At 35.4% G+C, this 20,681-nt stretch overlaps 1 protein-coding gene across 3 annotated transcripts in view; it reads right to left on the bottom strand.

Moving 5' to 3' along the window:
• Positions 1–593: 593 nt before the first annotated feature.
• LOC145693395 (uncharacterized) overlaps positions 594–20,681 on the bottom strand; it is a 398,952-nt gene continuing 378,864 nt past the window's right edge. For all 3 annotated transcript variants that reach the window (XM_081769354.1, XM_081769356.1, XM_081769355.1), the window contains one exon: positions 594–4,556. In XM_081769354.1, coding sequence (XP_081625480.1) covers positions 3,376–4,556 — 1,181 coding nt within the window. In that variant the 3' untranslated portion in view covers positions 594–3,375. The remainder of the gene's footprint in view (positions 4,557–20,681) is intronic.

The following is a 20,681-nucleotide window of genomic DNA, read 5'->3' on the forward strand; positions in this document are numbered from 1 at the left end:
TACAAATAAAACTGAATCAAAAAGAAGAGAAAGAATCAAGAAGAAATTTTTACTAAATCTCAGTTTACAACTAAGGTTGATGCCATTTTTATATGGTTCTTTCTGATCCAGTCCACTGTAATCCAGACCGGCAAGCAAGGACTGTATAAATCTAGCTCACACTAATAAGCTGCAATTTTTTAATGCACACTTCAGTTCTAACAAGTTAAATTACCTGTTGGAAATACGTTATATGGGTAGAAGACAGGTAGTTCTTAATTTGTAGGCACTTCAATTGAAAAAGCGGTATCTTGCATATACCCTTCGACTAAAAGAAGTTCAAAAGTTTACATCTATTATTCGTCATTGGAAACAACTATTATGTTAAGAATAGTTACACTGCCATTAACACCGTAATGTAAAATGCTACATAATTATTACAACACTCTTTTAAATTATATATAAATCAATACATGGTATATAATGTTTTATCTAAAATTGCTAAACAAAATACGTATGGAGTATTTTTAATGTTCATTCTTCGATTGCTTAAATAATCAAGTGCCACTCTTATATTACAAATACACAATTCAAGACAAATTTATTTATAATTAAAAACATTAACAGCTAAGGTACGATAACTAAAACTGATACACTTTAGGATTTTTAAAATTCAATATGTATTTTGTGACCAACATCTTTCAAACTTCTATAGCTACAACACTGCTTTCAATTTCAATAATAAACGTTACATTTTAAAAACAGGTATTCACGTAGATACAACAGATATTCCAAACTGTTACATAATTGAGCAGGAAACTACCTAACGGTAAAATATCGCACCTTCAAACAAGGATTCTTAAATAATATTTTAAGAAATGTTATGATAACGTATTTATAAGGGCCATACCAGTTAGAAATCTATTTATATTCTATCACGTTCTTGTGGTAAAATGTGACAGCAATATTTGTGGATGATTACTTCAAATCATATAAACCCACATAAGATACTAAACACGTCACCTATGTTCGTACTAAGTAACTAATAGTGAAAAATTGTCTTACAACAAGCGCATGATAAAATTTAAATGTATTAGGAAAATTAGACAAGAAGAATAATGTAATTTGTTGAAAGAAATACCAGATAATTATTCACTCTTCATATAACACTTTGAAATAGTGGTACAGTGGTATTTAGAGTTTAACATAAAAATAAATACTACCAAACAAAGCAAATGCTCCAGCAACGTGTATATAGTTTTTTCAGATATATGGTAAAATTGTGAATAATGATTACAACATAAATAGGACTCAAAGTCAATCCTATGATTACGATGTACATATAGCAGTTATACAGATTGTTTGGAAAAGGGTCCAGCGAGAATTTTAGTGGTGTCCTGGAGGGGAGTACACCTCCAAAAGTTACGGAATGCCCCTGCCCGGATCATTTCTCTGATCGTGTTCTCAATGTAGATTATTGTTAGTATTTTTGCAGTAATTTTCATCTCTGTATGTTAAAATCTCCTTCCCGGGACAATCTTCTGAAATTATCATTGATTTGTGTTGAGTATAAATATGTTAGTCGAAGATTCTACTTCTATTAGAAAAGTACAAAGCATAATTTACTAATACTCAAAGGAACGTGAAAAAGAAAGGTGGCATTTGTAAAGGAAAGCTCAGCAACCTCAAGACAACAGATCCTCGTGGGACTGATTAACTACCGTATTTTTCAAATGAAGTAGCCTAAATACTGAAGTGTCGAGATGTCTTACCTAGTTGGTTAGTAATTGCACAATTTACTTTTATTCTCTACCTGAAAATGATCTTCGGTGCGAATATTTAATTTCGTTGACCGACGCTAAGATATAGTAATCTTACATTTATTTTGCTGTTGTAGAGCCTTAACTTCGCAACGTAAAAGAAGTCATCAATAAATAAAATAAATTCTATCTACTGCACGTATTCTAATATAAACAGTTTGCATAATTTGGATTCCAACACTAACATTAATAGACTTCAAATAACTGCCCAAGTAATAGTTTATCAGTCAAATTTCATTTCCTCCTACATTGCTTTTATACAGCCAACTTTAAAAATGACTCCCATAGTGCTGACATTAATAACTAAATCATACTCGACATTACACACACTGGTGGCTCACTATCTGGCGACTTGCATGCAATTTACAAATTATTTACCTCTACCAATCAATAAATACGAAGTTCAAAAGAATAAGCGTTATTGATGAAATCACAAAGGATAGTTACAAAGGCTTTTAAAATATCATTTTAATAGTTTCTACACGCATATATAAACAGTTTGTGATATCTGCAGTCGTATATTCTAAATTAATTACTGTTCATTTATGCTTTATGATTCTGGTTTAATTGGTTACATTTGGTTTATATTTCTGGTAGTTTGATTAACATAAGATCATCAAAATTCAGATCATTTTCTAATTTCCTTTTACCGAAATTTTAGTTTTAATAAAATAACCATTATGGCCTTCATACACTTCTGCTGTTCTTAATAACATTGTATAGCACACTTTTAATGTTAAAGAAAGGAATTCCTTGTAAAGTACAAGTATATTTTTTAAACGACCTCATGCAATTTAGCATCATGTACTTCCAGAAATAGCTTATCTTCAGTGGCGCAATTAAGTGATTATCTGTGAAAATAATGACAACTATAAATTCCAATTGAATTATAGTTCTACTGAAACATTGCTACAGAATATACATAGATAGCTCTCGCTTTAAATTGAATCCTGTATACACTTCCACCGGCTAGATCCAAAATATATCGTAATTATATACATTGTCTTTCAATTTTTTAGAACATCGATTTTCATTAAAAATATATATACACACATCTGTCATTGTTCAATACTATATATTTAAAAACTACTATACAAAATTCAACGGCTCGTACAGTCAGGTCCAAAACAGCTCCAATTCTCAAAAATTTAAGTCATTTCTTTATAACTATATTACAAACCAACCTCTACTGTATATTACACATGAAAAAGCACATCGTAGACATTTCATCTACGTATTGCAACACGTCACGTAATTAGCCTTAGAAATTCTTACAAAGTTCATTACATTGGAGCAATTTTGAATGTGACGCACAAGCATTAATACCTAACTACAAATATGAAACAACATCCGTGTGCGTATTGCATTATTGGTCATGAAGTATGTACTAGAAAAGTGACTAAAAGTGATCAGGTTAGCGGGTGGAGAAAAAACTATTGGCAGCACCAGATGTACTATGAGCTCAATGTAGACTATGACAGATGATAAAACATTTGGGTAGTTTTGTATATATGTATCTATGTAACTGTGAACTCACACACATTCTGATTATGTTCAAGAATCATTTAGCGCCAAATTATACTTCAACACACGACGTGTCTCTATCTGCCAACGTAACTTTGTAAGGAGTATCCTTCTCTTCAGCGTACCCACTTTCATCACTAATATTGTCCTGTTCTTCGACTCTCGTCAGTGAAGTTGCTGGATCACTTCCTGTGTCTTCCTCTTCATCCGATAATGAATCTATTTCTGTACCCGTATCTGAAGGATCAATAAATGACGGGGGAAATGTAACTGATCGGCGTAGAGCCAGTGTCAAACTGTCCAGTTCAGGAGGTAGAACGATCTCGCACTGAATACTACCACCAACACCTTCCCCTGCTGGGCAATGTTCAACTATTGTTAATGACCTACAACCCTCAGAACCCGATTCTTGGTTTTGCTGATTAAAAAGGTTTCCACCTTCAGAACATGATAAAGAATCACAATCGCGAACAATGTCAGAGGTCGTAGATTCTGAGCCGAGACTATATTCATATTTCTCAGCCTCGGCATCTGGTTGATGACCATAATCTTCGCATTCTTCGATATTCTGATTGTCATTAACGCTGTTCTTTTCTTCATTTCTGCACACAGATACTTCGTCTAAAAACCGTATACGTCTTTCACTTACGTTATTTTCCAATTTATGATCGTCTGCTGTGTTTTCCTCCTCTTCCTCCTGAAGATCTTCAGGTCTATCGTCCTCCTCAAGGCTCTCTTCGATTACCATCAATTTTGGAGCTGATTTTGATCTTTCAAGCGGTGGGCGGTAATTATGTACCCCAGTACTAAGCAGAATCTTTCGTCTTGGAAGGGTTGGATTATCGTACACGCAATTCGCGAGAGAAAGTCTTGCATTTTGCCTACATATTTTGTCTTTTTTAAATTCGAAAAGAGCTTGTGCTAATTTCTGTTTGAGTTGAGCTGCCATTAGCCTGGCAGTGTTTTCTTTTGGACAAAGAACGGCATGACATCTTATTTCTTGTTTTAATTTCCGGCCCTCATGACGATAGACCCAACAAAAGACCCGTGGATACGATGAGGGAGCAGCGCAATAGGTGATTCTGTGGCTCCAGTACTCCGTTAAACCATGCTCCTTGGTGACTGCCTTCAGGCCCGCCTGAGTAATGGTCACTTTCATCTGAACATCAGGTTTAGAACTCTGACAGTAGTTCTTCCAAAGCGTGGTTAGGGGTTTATCAGCGCAACCATCACCTGAAATAAGAGAGGATATGTATATATAAGTTAATGAAAATACATAACAATGGTGCTTATGCTAAACAAGTTATAAGAATAGTTTCATTTACAATTCCTTAAAGAAACAAAGCTTATCTTTATTGATGCATCATACATAATGATTTTATCTTACGCGAATATACAAAAGATATTTGTCTATGAAATTGTAGACTTGGGACCTCCAGGTAAAATGTTTCTTCGTGCAGTTCTATTTAGTATTTACATACAGTTTCAAGAGATAACACAAATGCTGCACTTCTTTTCTCGAAGTTCTTGCGACTACAGGTCTCGAACTTAAACGGAATTGAAGCAGCACTGAGAAATATTTTGAGAGTACAAATTTTATATTTCTCAATTTATGAAGTCCGAAAGTAAAGCTACTTCGTGTATTTTTTAATTGTAAAATTTAAAAAAAAAAAATCAACACATTCTTTGTTTTGTTGTGATGAAAATTAGAAGAAAAAATAATAAATTACATTTATTCAATTGGTCTAGATGGACGGGAATATCTTAATGAGAGGCCTCAGCACACTAATCTGCTTCATATAACTGGGGGATGAATTCCTAAGGAATCAAATGAAACTATATCAACATTTGAGAAACAGTATGTAATCAACACAGAGAAAAATATCGTTATTGTCAGCCTGCAACGTTGTCTTATTTAACATTCTTTAAGATGGTTCACCCACAATACATACGAAAACATTTCAGATAATCAATATTGCTTCGGACGTAATTCATCAACACTGCATCAAATACTGTATTTTTCAGATAAATAACACGTAGATAGAAAGAAATACGACATAGTTCTCCAATGACACATATGTCTTTAAAAAGTGAACAATTTTAAATGGAGAGGTGCCGTATAACATCTTGAAGGAATGTGCAATTTGAAGATACCCATCAAGCACATCCACCTGCTCGTCTACGCGTAGGATGTGAAGTTCATAGATCAATGCAAGAAAACATGAGTAGGTGCCAGACGGCGTATAAAAAAATCTAGAAGTGAACGTGGATAAGATGACGAGAATAAATTGTATTGAAGGAAGTAGCATGTTGAAATAACTGATGGTGTACATTGTTGAAGTGAGTGATCCTCCTCCTCACTAATTTTAACCCTAAATTATAGGAGTAAGTCTTTAATCTCCAACAAAACACAACTATGCCCTATAAAAATCTGAGTGTTTTAAATAAAGTTTTTTTTTTTTAATATTGTTACACGTGCATTAAAATCGGAAAGAATACACTTCCTCGTTATTGGCCTATTTCGACTTCAAGCAATTTGAGAAGATTACATGTCCTTAGAAAAAGACACATCATATTCGATCAATATCGATTTTTTAAAACGAAAGTTATGATGCTACATTTGTTAAAATCAATAAGAAGGGAGGAGGCGTTAAGTGAATCAGTATATATCACTGAGAACAACTACAATCAGTGGGAATTACGTGAAAACCTCATCAAAGGGAAACAGACACACACACACACACTCCACATACATACATACATATGTATTATATGTATACCATGTTGTCAAAATTGCTTTTTTCCTCTTTTTACTTACAAAAGATATGATAGAACGCGTGTTTTTAAACTCCAGGAGTGAGGAGATACATCTGGTTCTCGATTGATTTCAAATTCAAGTAATGAGACTGATGGTGAAGCTTTTAAAAAAAAGTACTATATTAGATGAAAATGTAATATGAACAAAAACACCAGAGGTGCAAAAAGTGCAGCCAAGTTCGTTAGCATCAAAAAGTGTTGAGATGAGGATGGATGAGCAAAGTTCCTTGGCCACTGCATCTGAAAGGGACACTGGAACTTGGCGCAAGGTGTCTAACATATTCGAATACATTAAGATGTCTGTTCCTAGTTTCACGGCCGGGACATTTCAGTCCTAAGGCTAGTGGTGACCCCCAAATCCACCACGCTCACAAACACCATTCCTATGGCTCGTTAACATCATTTACTTTGACACTTCGTGGTGGAATATAAGTTTTCCTTGTCTGGGTTTCGAACCACCAATCTTACTGCAATATTCTGTATATGTGCCTTAGCTCATTAGCAAAGTTGATATTCCTAAGGTTGATGGTGGTCCCAAACCTACCACGCCCACCACCACTATCCCTAAGGTTCCTTAACATCATTTTCTTTGACACCTCGCGCCAAGTTCCAGTGTCTCTTTCAGATGCAGTGGCCAAGGAACTTTGCTCATCCATCCTCATCTCAACACTTTTTGATGCTAACGAACTTGGCTGCACTTTTTGCACCTCTGGTGTTTTTGTTCATATTTCACTTCTTTTTGTAGTTCACCATGTCAATATCGTATATTGCAATTCTCAATTGTGGTATATTGCTGATTTAAATTTAAAATTGTACATTTTTAAAGGAGTCATAATGTGTCACATACAATATTAGTTCCCAAGGGCTCTCCCACCGGGAATCGAACCCAAGACCTGTACAAGAAAGGCGCACATGCTAGCCACTAGAACAGCGGGGAGGATTTATTCTATCAAATATCTGTCAGAGCGTTATGTCCAAACGAGATTTCAATTCATTTACCCGAACTACAAAATCACGATCGCTAACATCTCACTTTTCATTGCCTAAATACGAAGGGTATCAACAGGGCCCAAAACCCTTGATGCTGAATCCTCGCTGCTACATCACTAGACATAGCTGGTGTTTCAATATACCTAGTTGTTCTCTACCTTTTCACATTGCGAAATTACGGAGTTCATTACATGACGCGCATGTTGCGCAGTTTCATACTGCCTCGGGTTTTCATTCCAATGATATACACCTTTCAAATAGTTTGTAAACTTTATAATATTTGCCACCAACATATCCTAACTGTATATAAAGCTACATGAACTGGCATAAATTAAAGGGGTGCTTCCGGTTGACGTGGAAAATTGAAATGATGAAGGGGGATGAAGAATTTTCCCATGTTATTTAAATGGGTCTTTTTTTTTTTTTTTTTGACATATAATCTCATATTTTAGGAACTTGGAATTGGAATAAAAAATTGAAATTCGGTATGCTTGTACGTTTTCATTAGTATTACCTAAGTAAATCAGTAGAAATAAACAATTTCAACTTTAGAGTGGTTTTGTGGGGAACTGTAAAATCTTTCCCATGGTACGGTACGTATTTATATGGGACACCTTTTACACCCCAAAATTATACGGCAATTCTTGTAGGGCTACAATGATTAAATTTGACGTGATTGTAGTTTTTCGGAACTAACCGACAGAAAAATTGCCAAAAGTGAATATTTTTAATTTTTAGGGCGTCTAAAGGGGAGATGAAGAAATTCCCCATGCTATTTAAACAGGCCTTTTTTTGGACAAATAATCTCATATTTTAGGTACTTGAAATTGGAATACAAACGTGAAATTCGGTATGCTTCAACGTTTTCGTTAGTATTACCTAAGTAAGTCAGTAAAAATGAAAATATCCAAATTTAGAGTGGTTTTATGGGGAACAGAAAAACCTTTTCCATGTTATTTATATTGGACGTCTTCTAAACCCCGAAATGTTTAGGCACTTCCGGCAGGGTTAGAATGATGAAATTTGGCACGATTGTATACTCCCGGGACTAACCAACAGGAAAATTGCTAAAATTGAATATTTTTAATTTTTAAGGAGTCTAAAGGAAGATGGAGAAATCCCCATGTTATTTAAATAGGCGTTTTCCTGGAATACAAAATCTTATCTTTTAGATAGTTGAAATAGGAAAAGAAACTTGAAATTCGGGAATTGTAAGCTTAAGAGGTGTGAGGAAGTAGGACGAGCAAAGGCGAGGGTGTGGGGGCGAACCCCCGAAGGGCAAATTCAGAAAATATGAAGAGCAAAAGGCACGAAATTCACTGTTGATGAAAAGTCTGATACGTAAGAGATTCTCACACTGTTCACAGATAGAGACACGAAGTATCAAGAACATTTTTACATAACAACTGTGGTAACTATAATATAACTCTGGTACCAATATATTTACGAAATCGGTTACATTTTGTTGCTGGTCTCACATAAATTCGAACAATTGGATTTCTCATTTCTTCGAAAACTTCATTAATTTTAAACATTCTTACCTCTACATTATCTTACTTATCAAATTAATTTCAATATCTATTTAATAGGAATGACTGCAATAAAGGAAAAATATTCACCGAAAAAAGACAAAATATTGGCTTTCCTTGTCTGGGTTTCCAACCACGAAATTTACTGCAGTATGTACGTGTCTTAGCCCACGGTTTTAAAAGTAAACTGATTCACAGAACGTGCCTCATTAACTTGCTTAACTACTTATTACTAACTTTCACTTATTTTACTCGCACACTGAGAAAAACTGTATGTGGCGTACGTAGAAACGTTTGTTACATGTCTAAATCCTGTACTTGTTGGACTTAATGTACACTAAACGTATAATTGAAAAAGTATATTTGAACGTACTTTCCGTATAAGTGTTCCGAATAAACGCACTTTCCACACGAACGAAAAGACTGTATGTAGGTGGTCAGGATCTCACATACAGATGGCCGTATGTAACTTATAGCTGACGTATGTAATGTACGGAAGACTGTTAGATATCAGACATCCTGCAACGATATTGTGTAACATCTAAGCGGGAAAGAGGGCAGTGTGTATGTAACATACGGATAACGTATGTTAAGTATAGCCAATACACCAGCGAGGAGGGCACCAACTCGACCACTCAGACGATTGACAACATTATCACTATGCACATAATGTGTTCAATAACGGAATCATTCCCAATTTCTGATTGTAAGGACAGTTTTTTTTTTTTTTTTTTTTTTTTTTTTTGCTAATGAAAAAATTTCTGTAGCAAATTCCTCAAATTTCATTTTCAAGCCTTTATAGTGTACCTTTATGGAGAGTTTCGCATCTTTATCTCATTAAGAAGTACCTAATGGCTATGGACAGTTTTGCGCCCATAAAAATTCTCATAGTACATTCCTTAAATTTGGAACCTTTATTTACACAGGTCATTACATAAGATAGGTACCATTATGCAGAGTTTCAAATCTCTTTCTCATTTGGAAGCACCTAATCAATGATGAGTGAGTAAATGAACCGATCTCTGTTTGAGTAAGGACAATTTTTCACCCATAGAAAATTCCATAGCACATTCCTTAAATTTCGGATATTTTTCATATTCAAGCCATTATAAGCTACCTTCGTGTAGACATTCACATCTTCATCTCATTGGGAAGTACCTAATGGCTACGGACAATTTTTCGGCTATAAAAAAATTCCCATAGCACATTCGTCACATTTCGGACTTTTTCCATACTCAGGTCATTATAAGGTACCTTTATGCAGAGATTCATCCTTCTATCTCATTGGGAAGTACCTAATTAATGCTATGAATGAGTCAATCATTGAGTGAACCGATTTCTGCTTGGATACGGACAGTTTTCACCCATAAAAATTTCCTTAGTACATTATTTAAATTTCAAACCTTTTCCATACTCAAGTCATTATAAAGTACCAATATACAGACTTTTACGTCAATATTTCATAAACAAGTACTTAATCAATGTGACGAGTGAATGAATGAACCGATATCTGCTTGGCTAAAAATAGTTTTTCACCCATAAAAAAATTCCCATTACACATTCCTCACATTTAAGACTTTTTTCACACTCAAGTCATTATAAGGTACACCTTGTCTCAAAAAGGTTGAGCGCATTCTTTATTGGTGTTTTGAGGCAAAAATTTTCTAAGTCCAGCTTCGGGTATCTTCGGGAAAAAGTAAGCCAGGTTCGAACCTCCAAGCCAGCCTTTGCAATCGGGAAAAAGTTTGCAGATGTGTTTTTCTTCTTTTAAATATAATAAGACTTGTTACCAAGTCTTTAAAAAAGCAACATTGATTGAAATACTTAATGATACAATATTTCGAAACCTTTTATTAATGTGAGCACATACTTGTTTGTCATTTAGCTTTCTATACATAATGGAACATTTAAATACGTTAAAGAATCTTTCCATATGTAAAAGAATGCTCAAAGTTAAGAAATAGAACATAATTATTGCCTGAGTACTAAAATAAAAGTCAAAGTAGAACAGAAACAGCGTTTGTAATGGATATGAATGTCATAATTATCTTGAGATCCGTTATACATCGCTAGAAGCTTAGTTCTAGAAGTCCTTGTGTTAGCTCATTGGTAAACTGTCGGATTTCAAATCATGAGGTTGTGAGTTCGAATCCCATCTGGGTCAATAGTTTTTTTAAAATTATATTTTAGTCGCAATGCATGAAAAATTATATAAAATAATTACATTAAAATACATAAGTTGTTTATATATAACATAATAATTGCAGAACATAGTAATTATTATGTTTAAAATATAACATCTGAGATAATTTTCACAGTAGGTCGGTATTATATATGAGGATGTAAATACAAGTTAAGAAACTCGTTCAATAGCAATAAATAAATCATGTAGTGTATTTATTTGCAGCTATTTGTCATATAGAGAGTAATTCTCAACATTCATAATATAGAATGTCATTTATGTTCTTGAAAAGTTATTCGATGCATAAACAGAGGGTATAAACAGAGAATCCAAAGTCGGAACGCTCGCAAAAAAATTCATGAACCCCAAAGGTCACGTGAGCAGACTGGAATTGTCCTTATGAAGCATGCCACAGCAGAAAGTCTTTACATAGATTTTCAATTCAATTCCTGATATATGCTTTTGCAATGTGGAAGTGGTGATGCCTTGAGTCACCCTCTCTCGCTCGCTCGCTCGCTCACTCTCTCTCTCTATTTATACAGAATATAAAAGTGGATTTATCTGTGTGTTTCAACATAATTCTGATATATCTAGAGCAATTTTAACTATATTTCTTACAGTCTGGAAAAAGAGTACTGTCGGGATACATATCAAAAATGCTAGAAACGGGTCGATATTATTATTGAATCCATAGTTTCGTGTTCGCTTAGGTGAATAGCTCTACTTTCAATTCAAGTCCAATTAAGCTCCCATTAACACCCAGGGTGGTTACGTAGCGACATAAAGATATCGAAATCAACCGATATTAGAATCGAATCGTAAGTTTTCAGCGCCGCTAACAGTGCAGCATTTCCCATTAGTCCACATTAGTTCCATTGCCTAGAGGGCAACATATTTGCAGAGTGCAAATTTTAAAACTTGAATAATATTTTAATTTTTTTCCGTATGAAAAAGTTAAAAATCATGAGCAAATATACTATTTCACGAACAATCCTCTTTTACTATTCTAATATGTTTAACAATAGCGTAAGAAATGTAATAGTAATTCAGAACATGTTTCACAGTTGTTATTTTTTCTTACATAGTTGTAGCTGTAGCATGTAGTGAGTGGAATTTAACTGTAATAAATTCACTAATTAACCATATTCGAATTAAGTTTTATTTTTAAGTTCGGAATGAAGGGGCGGAGAAATATGGAGTTATTGGGGGCACCGAGCTTTTCTACATTTTACTTTCAAGATCTCCATTTTTCTTTTGTCATTTGTTCCTAATAAAAAAAGTTCAGTCACTTTTGGATTGTCATAGGATAGTAGGAGTTGGATTTTGGGATGCAGCCTGTGAGATTCTAGAGGAGCTAACTGCTTGAAAAAATATTTTTGAATCATCTGTAACATATGAAATAAGGATATGTATCATAAAAAATTGAAAGTAACTATGTCTGCGTAATCATCACGGTCAAATTGCAAAGTCAAATGAATTGACGTTTGGTATATAATCAGGCTCCAATCCCAACTGGGAAGTTATCATACGCGTGTCACTTTCATTATAATACATATCCTTAGGGGGAGTAGAAGTCCGAATTTTTGCGAAAAATTTAGTATCTCACAAGCCGTTCAACTGAGAGCTGAAATTCAGCATATAACTCTTTATTAAAAATAAAGAGAATATGCCTTGCATTTTTTTAAATTGTCTTTTATGAGCGGGGGGACGGGGGTGCATTTTCTATATATTGGAAATTGGTAGTGGGTTGATTTGTAAAAATAATCGAAAACGATTGATATTAGTTGAGAAAAAAATTGAGTAATGCAAACTAAAGTTCTTTTTGAATTTTATACCCACTGCTTTCTATTTATAATTGCTCAAGCTGGTGTTTAATATATGGAGCGTTCCGAGCATAAGGCAATCAAGCCATAAAGTTAGAGAAAAATGGCCATAAAATTTGTATTCTAAACTTAATTACATGGGCATTTTCAATTAGTACGGCATGCTTAATTATATAGAAAATTAGTTTCTCTCTCTCTCTCTTTTTTTTTTTTTTTTTTTTTTTTTTATACGTTGGTCTACTTTTCCTTGATTCGAAACTTTTAAATTTCACCCTATTTTCTACTGAAATGTGTCTGTAAGGCAACAAAGAAATAATTACATATGATAAATTTAAATTCATTTTAATTCGGAAGATGAGAAACACTTTGCCATTATATATCGTAAAGGCCAGACCCACCAGTATTGTAACAAAGAGGTGCTTGAGCCAATGACGGTAGAAATTCAAACTCCGATAAGTGATAATTTCACAGTCTTGTTTTATTACAATAGTGTAATCTCTTTAGTCAATGGAGAGGAGGACGTGGGTCATCGGTCAGAGTTGATGTCGATGGGTTTTGGTGGGTCGGAGTTGGTCGCAATGGTTCAGAGTGGTTCATAGTTGGTGGTGGGTCAGAGTGGATCACGATGGTTGATGGGTCAGAGTGGGCCAATGGGTCATTTGGGTGGTGGGTCATAGTGGGTCATGGTGGGTCGTGGATCAAATTTTCATTGACCCACACCATCTCTGGTTAAAATTGTACTAAAGATAAGAGGCACCGAAGATGCATGTCGGCTATTATGCTCAAATTTTGCGCATGGATAGTACTCCACCAGAAAGCAATAAATCTGAAACGGTTCACGGTATGACCTCCTAGAACTCGAGACGTAGGGGTTTGTTTGATTGGCTAAATTAAGACGTCAATGATTTATCCTTCAACAACCAAACTTTTTATGATCGTTTCCGTGGGGAAGTCAGAACACGTGCCTAGTAATCGTAATATTGATAGTTCGCGTCCACCCCGGGGTATTTTTTTTTTTTTTTTGTTTTACCTAAATATAAACAAATCACACATATAGGCATTTTAACATATTTTGGGAGAGTAATTTTGTGGTTCGTTGGCGTTTCATCGCGTCTCCGCCGCTGGTAGTAAAGTTTTCAAAATGGAACTTGGGCCATCACGGATCGTCGCTGCGGGGCCACCAATTTCTGGCGAGAGGTTAATAGTTGACCATCTGTAGTCTACCGACGCTTACAGCTTAGGGTAATGAACGATGTCCTTGCCTTGTAGACTTCATGACTACCGACGTCGGCAGTCAACTAGCTTTTAGTATTCCTTTACTAACCATCTATCGTTCATGTTTGTACACGGTGTTGTCATAATAATAATAATAATAATAATAATAATAATAATAATAATAATAATAATAATAATAATAATAATAATAATAATAATAATAATAATAATAATAATAATTATTATTATTATTATTATTATTATTATTATTATTATTATTATTATTATTATTATTATTATTATTATTATTATTATTATTATTATTATTATTTCTAGTAACAGTAGTATAATTGATGATAGAATAATTATTGTCTATGTATTGTCTAGGTAGGACTACACACAGGATTTGGCTCGTTTTGGTTCGACTTGACTCTAATCCGAGTCGAGTTGGAAGATATTTTTCGCGCCGAGTCCAAGAGTAGACCTCAAAGATGTCTGTTTCGAGTCGAGTCGAGTTTCAAAGAAAAGTCGTTCGTGCCCATCCCTACTAATGAGAGCTTAATCGGTGTTAAGCGAAATTGAAAGTCTCACTATTTATCTAAGCGACCCCGAAAACTATGAATCTAATATCGATCATTTTCTAGCAATCTTTTATATGTATCCCCCTCCCATTCACCATAGGTAACCCGACAGCACTCTTTTTGAAACTATAAGAAATGTGGTTAAAATTACTCTAGGCCAGTGGTTCTCAATCTAATTCCTATCACGATCCCCTTTTATCACACGATCTTGCCAGCGACCCTTTTATAATTTGTTTTATAATAAGCTTGTGTGGGATTTTTAACATACCTATTTCTATAATAGTAGAATCCATTTTTTTTGTTTATAGTGAACAGTGCCATGGAAAATCATTGCCCGGGGCGAGAGTATAGTACGATGTCACCGTATATATGAGTGACGTCGACAGACTAGCTACGAAGCGCCACCATGGTTGGCACGAAGCTCAATAACATTTTCAAAATAAACCCTACCTTTCCTTAATTTTGAGCACATTTTATTACGTTTTTCCTTTTTTTTTACACATGTGCACATGCACTTTCCTAACTTGAGTAACACACTCCCTCCGAAATGTTAGCCCCTTTTTTCGGCGCCCGGCACTGACAGTGGATACAGTAACTGTAATATCTATATTCCCAACGACGAAGGTGCTGGTTCAAGATGGATGTTAAACTCCTTCATTGAAGAGGCCATTAACGTATCCGATCTAAGCCCACAACTTCTTGACCAAATAATATAATGATCATGCGACAAGTCTTTGCAACTGGTTTTCTGTAACGAAGACTTGGACAAGTTCTGCCTGATGAGGAGAGAAGAATATCCTGGTCTGGTGATTGCTGCTTTAAAAGTAATAATTCCATTTGCTATATCGTACTTGTGCGAAAGTTTTTTTTTGTTTGTTTTTTATGGTAAACATTAAAACAAAGATAAGAAATCGCTTATCAGTTGAAAATGGCTTGATAATATTCGTCATGAAGATTGAACCGGGCATTGCTGCACTAGTGAAATTACACCATACTTAGGTATCTCATTAGGTTTTAATTTTAATTGTATTTCAATGTGCAGGTTTTGTTTCATGTGTATTTTTCTAGTATTTCTATATACAGTTCTCATTAGTTTTATATCATACCTCTTTGATTTAAATTCATTTTTAAACAACTCTACTAACTAACTAACTCTATGGCCTATGGAACCCGGAGGTTCAATGCCGCGTTCACAAAAGCTCTACACTGACTTCTATCCTTAACCAATTGGATCAAGTTTCTACTTTGTATTCTTATCTCAGCGAGGTCCATCTTAATATTGTCCTCCCATCTGCCCCTAGGTCTTCCTAATGGTCGTTTTCCGTTTGGTCTTCCAGTCAAGACTTTCAAAGCGTTTCTACTTTCTTCCATTCTAGCTACCTGACCTGCCCACCTAAGCCTCCTAGACTTGACGACCCTAACAATGTTGGGTAACCGTATAAATTATGTAGTTCCTCGTTATGAAGTTTCCGCCATTCCCCAATCCCGTTCCTCTTGGGTCCGAATATTCGTCTAAGGATCTTGTTCTCAAATACTTTCAGTCTATGTTCTTCCCTCAGAGTAAGCGACCATGTTTCGCAACCATACAGAACAACAGGCATGATTATCGTTTTGTATATTTTAAGCTTCAAATTTCTCGACAGAATTCGCGACGACAAGAGACTTTGAACGGAATAGTAACACGAATTCTACACCCTTTGAAAATGTTCAGTAGACTTATTTTTTATTGTTCTTTACAGTGTGTATAAAAAATAAAAGTATGCCTATCAGAACAAAATTAAAAATAATATTTAAAAATAATTTCTGGTATTAGATTCTAACTATATTTATCTCTTCCGCCTATCTTCGCGATCCCCTAGGGGCCGCGACTCCCAGGTTGAGAAACCCTGCTCTAGGCATACATGAGTTATGATGGAACATACATACATACACTTTTATATGTATAAATGCAGATAAGAGAGAGTTGGGAGAGAGCGATTAAGGAATTACCGCTCTCAATCTCTTCACTTTACTTTTGCGATTCGTGAATTTCTTACGTGACAGTTTGGGGCTAGCTAGTTTTTTGTCTTGAACCACGATCCGATTTTCGATATGCTCTACCTAAATGCTGTAATGCGAATATTGAGAAGTTATCTGCGATGAAAGTAGCTGCAAATAAATATATTACATAACTTATTTATTGCTATTACACGATTTTTTAAATTTGTATTCAATATTCACACATAACACACCGACGTTCTGTGAATACCTCAGATGTTATATTTTAAAGATAAGAATTACTTATGTCGTGAAATGATATGAATATATATATATATATTCAACTGATATATACAACTGATGATATGGATATATATATTCAACTCATATATACAACTGATGATATGAAAATATATATACAACTGATGAATTGTAATGTAACTATTTTACATAATTTTCATGCATTGAGGAAAGTAGAATATCATAAAGGAATCTCACCTGAACGGGTATCGAACTCACGATTTAAACGCTCGGTGGTGTACCACTGAGCTAACATGACCGCTTTTCGGAAGCTGCTTCTGAAATATAACTGAGCTCATACGTAAATGCTCTTTTCCGTATGGAAATCACAATGACGAAACGAGAGTGTGAATACATAGTCTCGAAATATTGTATCATTAAGTATTTCAATCAATGTTACTTTTTTCTACACTTAATACCATTTCAACATGTCTTATTATATTTAACAGAAGGAAAAACATATCTGTACATCTTTTCCCGATTACTAAGGTTGGCTTTGGAGGTTCGAACCAGCAGCTTTAGTTTACTGTTTTCCGAAGACACCCGAAGTTGGACTTCGAAAGTGTTCGTCTCAAAACAGCTATAATCATATCGCTCAATGTGTTTGGTATATGGTATATGTTTTTATACGTGTAAAGTCAGTATAACAATTCATTCTTTAAACAGCTTTTCGTATGTATTAATATTCCTTTATAAAAACTGTTTTTATTATTATTATTACGGCGCACCATTTTCAGATTTCTTTCGCGAGTCGTTGACCAAGTCGTTCGCCACCAGCGTTGCCAGACTTACAGCTCGGAATTATTCCAAAACCTGATCGAACTTATGCTAGATTCGGTCAAATTATGCTAGATCCTCATAATTACTAATTCAGGAGTTTAAAAAAAAAAACAAAGTTGAGATACGATAACGTAACTTAAAATACACAGAGAGCAAGAATGCATGGATAGAACTCAATACTTCACGCACCAAAATTTTAACTCAACTAAATTACTGCAGTCGTTGCCAAACTCAATGGCGTATATATCGTATAAATGAATGCAAAGTTTTTGTTTACATATTTTGAAAGAAAATTACTTCGCAGCATAAGCGGAGTTGGGAATCGTCTGCTGGGGGAGGAGGCAGATTTTTGGTCGGTCTCGGAGCTGTCATTTCAGGAATAAATATGATCATGAAGTCAGAAGTAAAGATGGTGAAGTTGTCAAAAAGTTGGGGGGAGAATGGCCCCCATAGCTCCGCCCATGCCTCGGAGTTAAAGGATTAGAAAACCCTGGGTGGAGCCACAAAAAAAAAAAAAAGCCCAAAGCCGTTCCGAACTTACTTAGGAAAATAATACTGCCTGTATGGTTTACCGAGTGTATGAATCAATGGAAGAGGATACATTTCTGCCGTTCTTTTTCTTCCCACGACCAACTTCTCCAGGTTTTACGGCTTTTTGATAACTTGCTGAAATTGTGCTACATTTGGGCAGGATGCTAAAAGCAAGATGCTAGGTGCTAGAGACATGCAAATTATGCTAGATCTAGCATCATTATGCTAGATCTGGCAACGCTGTTCCCCACAATAGGCGTGTCGTGCAAGTAACCAATCACACGTCAGGTACTAGCTTTTACCTATTGCTTTCTTCTCACAGCTCAGAACATTGGTAACTATGGATAGACGTACAGCAGTAATTACTTTATGGGAGTTGGAAGGTTATTCTGCAACTGCAGCTAGCAGGCGAGTAGGTGTCCCGGCCTCTACAGGAAGGCAATGGATTCGGAAATATGGTGCTCAGGTCAGACTGGTAATTTACGATCTCCTGGTCGTCCGCATGTGTCAACCGCAGCCCAAGATGCGAGATTAGTAAACGAAGCCCGGTTAGACCCACTAAGGACGTCTAGACAGATAAGGGAAGCTTCTCTCTTTCCTGGTAGTAAGCATACAGCTCTGTGAAGGCTTCGTCATGCTGGGTTACGTGGCCGTGTTGCTGCCGTGAAGGAAAAACTCTCAGACGACCACAAAATTTACCGTCTCGCGTTTGCACAGGCGAATGTGGGTCTCAATTGGGAAAACGTAGTTTTCTCAGATGAATCCATATTCACAACATCAAAGGAGGGACGCCGTTTTGTGTATCGTCCGAGAGGCACCCGATATGACCATGGATATGTGGCTGCTTGCAATCGCAGTGGCCATGTATCTATTTTATGTTGGGGTTGGATTTCCAGTCGCGGAGCAGGATAGCTTCATAGAATTGAAGGACATCTGGACAATGCTCAGTACTTAGACATTATCAGTAATATCATGGTGCCATCTGTACGAGTATTTCAGCCTGATGGTGTAATTCAGTTCCAGCAATACCAGTCGCCAATACATAATTCCCGTGTGGTTCAGGAATGGTTCGCAGGGCACCCTGAGATTGATTTAATCGACTGGCCGCCTCGTGGAGCAGACCTCAATCTCATGGAAAATATGTGAGCAGAAGTGAAGCGTACTCTAAGGGAAAGTTGGCCTGAGGCAGATCCACCAAGAACTCAGGATGACCTGTGGCATCTTGTTTCCGAAGCATGGCTGGAGGTAGGGGAAGGAGATAGATTTGTCACCCATGTAATAGATTCCATGCCCAGAAGAATGGAGCGTGTAATAAATTCAGAAGGGTCTTGGACACAATATTAATGTCTCCGCCTTAACTCCCGAAAACAGCCCTTTTCAGGGCTACCTAAACGCTTCTGAAAATATTTCTAGAAGTAAACCACTCCTTGTATCCGATTTCTGTGCAATCCTACTAACAAAAGAATGATAATTAGCTGTAGGCTTTGAACTCAAGACCTATTCAGTGGCAAGTCCGTACTCTACCAGTGAGCTAACATGAACACGCAAACCTAACCTGAAGAAACACGACTTTCAATTTCTGGTATTCGATGACAATGATGCTCATATACTTTGCAAATGTTGTATTCAACTTGGGATATTCCGCAACACACACACACACATAAACAAAGCGAAAGAGAGAGAGAGAGAGAGAGAGAGAGAGAGAGAGAGAGAGAGAGAGAGATGAATACACAAAAGCATATTCAACGTATTCGAATGAGACTCTAAGTAACGACATTCCGTTCTAAAGAGAATTTGTGTTTCTTCCCGTGACGTTAAGGGGATCGGGAAAAGTTATGTGTCTTGAAGCAGGATACGACTTTGGATACTCTGTTTATACACTTTCTATATCCGTAGGAATATACTGTATTTCACGAATATAAATAACATACTGTAATGAGAATATTGAGAAGTTAAATCTGTATGACAAATAGCTGCAAATAAATACACTACATAACTTATTTATTGCTATTAAACGATTTTCCTAACTTGTATTTAACATTCTCATATATAATAACGACCTACTGTGAAAATTATCTCAGATGTTATATTTTAAACATAATAATTACTATGTTCTGCAATTATTATGTTATATATAAACAACTTATATATTTTAATGTAATTATTTTATATAATTTTTCATGCATTGCGGAAAATATAATTTTAAAAAAAAGTATTGCTGCAGATGGGATTCGAACTCACAACCTTATGATTTGAAATCCGACAGCTTACCAATGAGCTAACACAACGACTTCTAGAACTAAGCTTCTAGCGATGTATACCGGATCTCAAGATAATTATGACATTCATATTCATTACAAACGCTGTTTCTGTTCTACTTTGACTTTTATTTTAGTACTCAGGCGATAATTATGTTCCATTTCTTAACTTTGAGCATTCTTTTACATATGGAAAGATTCTTTAACGTATTTAAATGCTCCATTACGTATAGAGAGCTAAATGACAAACAAGTATGTGCTCTCATTAATAAAAGGTTTCGAAATATTGTATCATTAAGTATTTCAATCAATGTTGCTTTTTTAAAGACTTGGTAACAAGTCTTATTATATTTAAAAGAAGAAAAACACATCTGC

Source organism: Thermobia domestica, chromosome 8 (assembly GCF_964235325.1).
Source record: "Thermobia domestica chromosome 8, izTheDome1.hap1.1, whole genome shotgun sequence".
NCBI classification, from domain to species: Eukaryota; Metazoa; Arthropoda; class Insecta; order Zygentoma; family Lepismatidae; genus Thermobia; species Thermobia domestica.